Here is a 5,489-nt window from a genome sequence, read left to right on the forward strand (position 1 = left end):
ACACACACACAAACACACACACGCACACGTACACACACAAACACACACACACACGCACACGTACACACACAAACACACACACACGCACACGCACACGCACACGCACACGCACACGCACACACACACGCACACATACGCACACACACACACACGCACACACACACACACACGCACACGCGCGCGCACACGTACCTGGGTCTGGGTCGCCGTTTGTTAGCCTGCGCTTGAGGGATTCGTATGTGATGAAGTATACACCGAAGCTTGGCGCGTCACGCAGCACAGTTACCCACCAGCCCTGTCACCATCATCATAACACATGGATGCGTGTGTATGTGTGGACACAACGAGCTGTGAAAGGGTGGCTGGTGCATGTGCAGCAACGTCGTAATCGACACGTGTACACACCAACGGCACACGCGCAAACACACACACACACACATGAACACGCACACGTGCACATGTGCATGCAAGCAAAGACGAACCTTGAAGAGTCCAAGGACACCAAAGTCCCTGATGACAGCCCTCATTTGATACAGCGTGCTTGCCGGCGACTGTCCGGCTTTGTGGGGGAGTGACTTGGCGACTGTTGCCGCCTATACCACGGTGCACACAGGTGTGTGTGTGTGTGTGTGTGTATGACGGGAAGCGTCGTGTCACCTTTGTGCCATTAACGAACACGCGCATGTGCTGATGCTACCTGTACACGAGACACACAAGATGATGCTGGTGGTTACCTGAGCGCGGCACTTGAGCAGCTCCGTGGGCGCAGTGATGGTGCAGCATGCAATCCCAGCCACAGTGCCTGCACACAACAGGTGATGGTGGTGGATGAGTGGAATGATGTCGGCAGCAGCAGCACTGCACAGTTGTCACAGGTGACCCAGTCTTCCTCAAGCAGTGACACACACCATCACACACCGTCACACACACACACACAATCACACACACACACACGCCATCACGCCATCACACCAACGCACCTGCCACGTAAGACTGGCCGAGGGTGAGCTCATCCCTGGCGTGCGGCTTGCCCGTGAGCATGCGCGCAGCCAACCCATATGTGCCAAACAGAACCGCGTTCAGGCCACCGACCCCTGCCACGCCATCCATCACAGTGAAAGGAAAGCAATGTTGCTAGCTATGTTAACACCAATGCGCAAGCTGCTTCACGTCGCTCAGTAGCTCTGTCACGCAAGGGTCGCGCAGCACACATGGTGTCTGGCCTGTTCCCATCTCCACTGCACACTGGCGCACACCACTGCATACCACTGTCACCAACGTGACACATGCCTCCATACAACTGCCACCACTGCCACTGACCAAAGACGGGCGGGCCGATGCCGCGGAAGAGCGATCGCACGCCTTCTTTCTGCACCAGGTCGACCGCTGCCCTGCCTATCGAGTACTGGCCGTGGTGTGTTTGTTGACGAACCTGATGCAGCAAAGGGTGACATGTTGGGAGAAGAAGGGTTTTGGTGAACGTGTGGAAGGACAGAGCGCACGCGTACGTGTGTGTGTGTGTGAGTCTGTCTGTCTGTCTGTCTGTCTGTCTGTGTGTGTGTCTGTGTGTGTGTGTGTCTATGTCTGTCTGTCTCTATGTGTGTGTCTGTGTGTGTGTGTGTGTGTCTATGTCTGTTTGTGTGTGTGTGTGTGTGTATATGTGTGTCTGTGTGGGTGTGGGTGTGGGTCTGTATGTGTGTGTGTGTGTCGGGCCTTGTCCGTCTTCCACGCGCCCATGAAACAGAGTGTGTGCGTGTGGAGTGGAGTGGAGAGGTTCAAAGACACACACACACACATACGCACGCACGCACACACACATACACATACACACACACACGCATGCATACATACACACATGCACGCACACATACATGCACACCTTGATGACGTCGAAGGGATGGCCAACAACAAGGCCAGCCACGCCGCCGACGATGCCAGCAACAAAGTCGTCCACGCTCTCCGCTACCATTGTGATGGTTGTGATGAAGCATGATGGTGAAGGGCGATGGTAGCTGACAACACAACACACACCAAGCACACACGAAGCACCCCGCTTCCACATCAACACGTACCCATAATCACTGGCGTTGGTGTTTTGGAGGAAGGACTTCAGGTGATGAAATGATGTGACGTGTGTGTGTGTGTGTGTGTGATGTGACATGATGTGATGTGACAATGTGGTGGCTTCGCCTTCCGTTCCCCCCCCCCCACTCTCCTCCCCCTCCCCTCTCTTCCTTGTCTTTGTTGGTGGCTGCGGTGGTGGTGTATGGGGGGAATGACAGGCTAGTAACGGAAGAAGAAGGAAGGAAGGACTGAGGGATGGGGATCAGGGAGACATGAGAGGGGCGGGGGGAGGCACAAGGAAGAAGAAGGAAGGAAGGACTGTGCGGGAGGCACCTCGAAGACGCAACCGACCAAGACAGTAAGGGAAACAAGGCAAAGGGCAGAAGGCAAGGACAGACACGAGACACCAGAGAGGGTGGTAACACACATCTGAGAAGCACACGTTACAACACCACACAACCCATGACGAACAAAGGAGTAGCAAGTAGGGGGGGGGGGGGCTTCGACTTGTCAGAAACGCCAAGAAAGCGACAGGGGAACAACACACAAGACAAAACAACCACAACCACAAGCTCAGTCACACCAGCAATCACAGCAGCAGTAATCACGACAAGCACGACAACAACGCCATTCACAGGCGTTTCCAAGTACAGTGTGTATGTGTGTGCATCGTGCGCATGTGTGTGCGGTGCGTGCGCATGTGTGTGCACGTGCGTGTGTTGCGTGTCGTGTGTTGCGTGTTGTGTGCATGTGTGTGCGTTTATGCGCGCTCCACGATCATCGCGTGGCCGAGACCGCCAGCAGCGCACGCGGCAACAAGCGCATACTTGCCGTCCTCCTGCACACCACACGATGAGGTCGGGAGGGTGGAGGGGTAAATGGTGGTGAGGCGTGGCAATGGTACCGGGGGTGATGACAACGGCAGCAGTAGCAAGGGCACATTGATACACAACAGGGGATCACACACACACACACACACACACACACACACACACACACACACACACACACACACACACACACACACACACACACACACACACACGATACCAAGCGTACAACTGACGGGGGATCACACACACACACACACGATACCAAGCGTACAACCACAACCACAACCACAACCACAACCACAACCACAACCACAGCAACAACCACAACCACAGCCACAACCACATGACACGACACAGCAAAGGGTGGTGTGGACGTACGGCATGGAGGCGGTGTGCGGCGGTGGTGACAAGGCGAACGCCCGTGGCGCCAAAGGGGTGACCCAGCGACAACGACCCGCCCCAGTTGTTGAACTTGTTCATGTCAATCTCGCCAACCTACATGTCCAGTCGATGGCGGTGGTGAGAGAGCGAGTTGAGTGAGTGAGTTGAGTGACTGACTGGCTGACTGACTGACTGACTGAGTGACTGAGCAAGTGAGCTCAAACCAGCAAGAAGAAGGAGAACAACATCAACCCGCATGAGTATCATCGTCGCCGCACCCAATACCAAACGACACACACACAACATCACAACGCCACAACACACCACACCCAAGCAGCGAGCAGCAAGGTGTGCACCTTCTGGCTTTCTCCAAGGTACTCCTGTGCAAACTTGTCCGAGTTGAGGGCGTTCAGGTTTGCGATAATCTGGCCGGCAAAGGCCTCGTGGAACTCAAACACGTCAATGTCCTTGAGGGTCAGGCCCGTCTGCTTGAGCAGCTTGTGCGTTGCGTACGTCGGCCCCAGCAGCAGCTGCTCCTTGGGGTCCTTGGTGGTGGTGACAACACCATTCACATGGTGCCAGGGGTGGTGGCGGTGGTGGTGATGGTGTGTGCGTGTGTATGTGTGTGTGTGTGTGTGTGTGTGTGTGTGTGTGTGTGTGTGTGTGTATGTGTGTGTGTGTATGTGTGTGTGCACGATCAAGGGTGAGAACGTACGGGGGGGGAAGACGCGCGCACACAAACACACGCAGTGACACACATAGAGGCGTCGTTTGAGCACATGCATGAGTTTTTTCGTGTATGTGTGCGTGTTGCGTAACAGTCAACAGCGCTGACGTCATTGCATGCAGGCGGGTGGTGATGGCGTGTGCACCGCACCTGTGCGACGAAGACGTAGTTGCGGAGGTACGCGAGCGGCTTGTAGCCAAGCTCTTTCGCCTTGTCGTCCGTCATCAGCAGACACGCAGACGCACCTACCACACCGCACACGTACACATGAAGCACATGGACGGAAGATGAGGGAAGGGGGTCACAGCAGTCATGACAATGGAAACGGTGGCATGGTGACAGTCCCTCCTCTCCGCTTCCCTTTCCACACACACACACACGCACACACACACACACACACGCACACACACACACACGCACACACACACACGCACGCACACACGAACAGCACCCATCCACCACATCTTCCACCCCCATCCCCATCACGCATCCAATCACAATCGCGCACCGTCGGTGAGGTACGACGAGTTGGCAGCGGTGATGGTGCCGTGCGGCTTGACAAACGACGGCTTGAGCTTCTGCAGCTTGTCCATCGTGCCAACGCGCACGCCGTTGTCGCGGGTGACAAACCCCTTTGCGCGGGCCGAGTAGATGGGCTCCAGGTCCTTCAGGTGACCCGCCTCAAACGCATCCCGCGCAAGCGTGTGCGAACGCAGCGCAAACTCGTCCTGGATGTGGTGGTGGTGGTGGTGGCGGTGGCGGAAGGGAAGAAAAGGGGTGTATCAGACGTGTGTGTGTGTGCGTGCGTGCGTGTGTGTGTGTACGTATGTGTGTGTGTGTGTGCGTGCGTGTGTTGTGTGTGTGCGTGCGCGCGCGCGTGCGTTCACACACGAGTGGGATGGTGGACAAGGCATTTCTACCCCCCCTTGCAACAGCTTATGCAGGTGTGTGCGCACCTGTTCCTGCCTAGTGACGCCAAACGCGGATGCAAGCCGGTCTGCGCTGTGGCCCATCGTCTCGTTGGTCGAAAACTCGGCAATCGCAGGCAGCTGCACACAGCAACAGTTGGTACCGTAGACGGGTGAGGTGAGGGTGGTGGTTGAATGTGAATGCAAAGAGAGTACGGTGTTGGGTTAGTCATGTGTCGTGCCGGTGGGTGGGTGGGTCACGAGCCGTCAGCGAAGAAGAGCGGCAGTGATGCAAGTGAAGGGTGCGAACACACATCGTAAATGACAGGACAATGGCATCACTGCATGAGCAGTGGGCGGGTGAGGTGAGTATGGTGGGGAGAATGTGCTGACCTCGAGGCCAATGTCCTTGAGCTTCAGCTTGGAGAGCAAGTTCACGTAGCCCATGGGGTCCTTCACTTTGCTGTACACACACACACACACACACACGTGGGCGCATACCGTGAGAATGCAGCCGTCATGAGCACATGAAAAAACCACAGAGCGTCAACAATCACCAACAAGTTGAGAAGCGGG

General features: G+C 56.0%; 2 protein-coding genes across 2 annotated transcripts in view; both read right to left on the bottom strand.

The window, feature by feature from the left end:
- Positions 1 to 2,112, bottom strand: part of PTSG_10305 (uncharacterized protein) — a gene marked incomplete at its 3' end in the record, with an annotated part of 2,285 nt that extends 173 nt beyond the window's left edge. Inside the window, exons 1-7 of the mRNA XM_004988298.1 lie at positions 2,073 to 2,112; positions 1,880 to 1,962; positions 1,321 to 1,432; positions 981 to 1,094; positions 735 to 802; positions 483 to 593; positions 193 to 295 (exon numbers count right to left, since the gene is read on the bottom strand). Coding sequence (XP_004988355.1) covers positions 193 to 295; positions 483 to 593; positions 735 to 802; positions 981 to 1,094; positions 1,321 to 1,432; positions 1,880 to 1,962; positions 2,073 to 2,076 — 595 coding nt within the window. The 5' untranslated portion in view covers positions 2,077 to 2,112. The remainder of the gene's footprint in view (positions 1 to 192; positions 296 to 482; positions 594 to 734; positions 803 to 980; positions 1,095 to 1,320; positions 1,433 to 1,879; positions 1,963 to 2,072) is intronic.
- Positions 2,113 to 2,244: 132 nt separating this feature from the next.
- Positions 2,245 to 5,379, bottom strand: PTSG_10306 (acetyl-CoA acetyltransferase). The gene is made up of 7 exons (XM_004988299.1): positions 5,307 to 5,379; positions 4,962 to 5,054; positions 4,514 to 4,733; positions 4,156 to 4,250; positions 3,635 to 3,823; positions 3,276 to 3,392; positions 2,245 to 2,902 (listed from the first exon to the last, which is right to left on the bottom strand). The coding sequence occupies exons 1-7, from the start codon at positions 5,358 to 5,360 to the stop codon at positions 2,825 to 2,827; spliced, it is 846 nt and encodes a 281-aa protein (XP_004988356.1). The 5' UTR covers positions 5,361 to 5,379; the 3' UTR covers positions 2,245 to 2,824.
- Between the last annotated feature and the right edge of the window lie 110 nt (positions 5,380 to 5,489).

This window comes from Salpingoeca rosetta (genome assembly GCF_000188695.1).
Source record: "Salpingoeca rosetta unplaced genomic scaffold supercont1.36, whole genome shotgun sequence".
NCBI lineage: Eukaryota > Choanoflagellata > Craspedida > Salpingoecidae > Salpingoeca > Salpingoeca rosetta.

What these genes read in the sequence shown, in the direction of transcription:
- PTSG_10306 (XM_004988299.1), bottom strand. Translation starts at nt 5,360, where the DNA reads ATGGGCTACGTGAACTTGCTCTCCAAGCTGAAGCTCAAGGACATTGGC. An exon ending in CTCGTCGTACCTCACCGACG is followed by an intron (nt 4,251 to 4,513) that starts GTGCGCGATTGT and finishes GCGGTGTGGTAG; the next exon opens with GTGCGTCTGCGTGTCTGCTG. An exon ending in ACTACGTCTTCGTCGCACAG is followed by an intron (nt 3,824 to 4,155) that starts GTGCGGTGCACA and finishes ACCACCACCAAG; the next exon opens with GACCCCAAGGAGCAGCTGCT.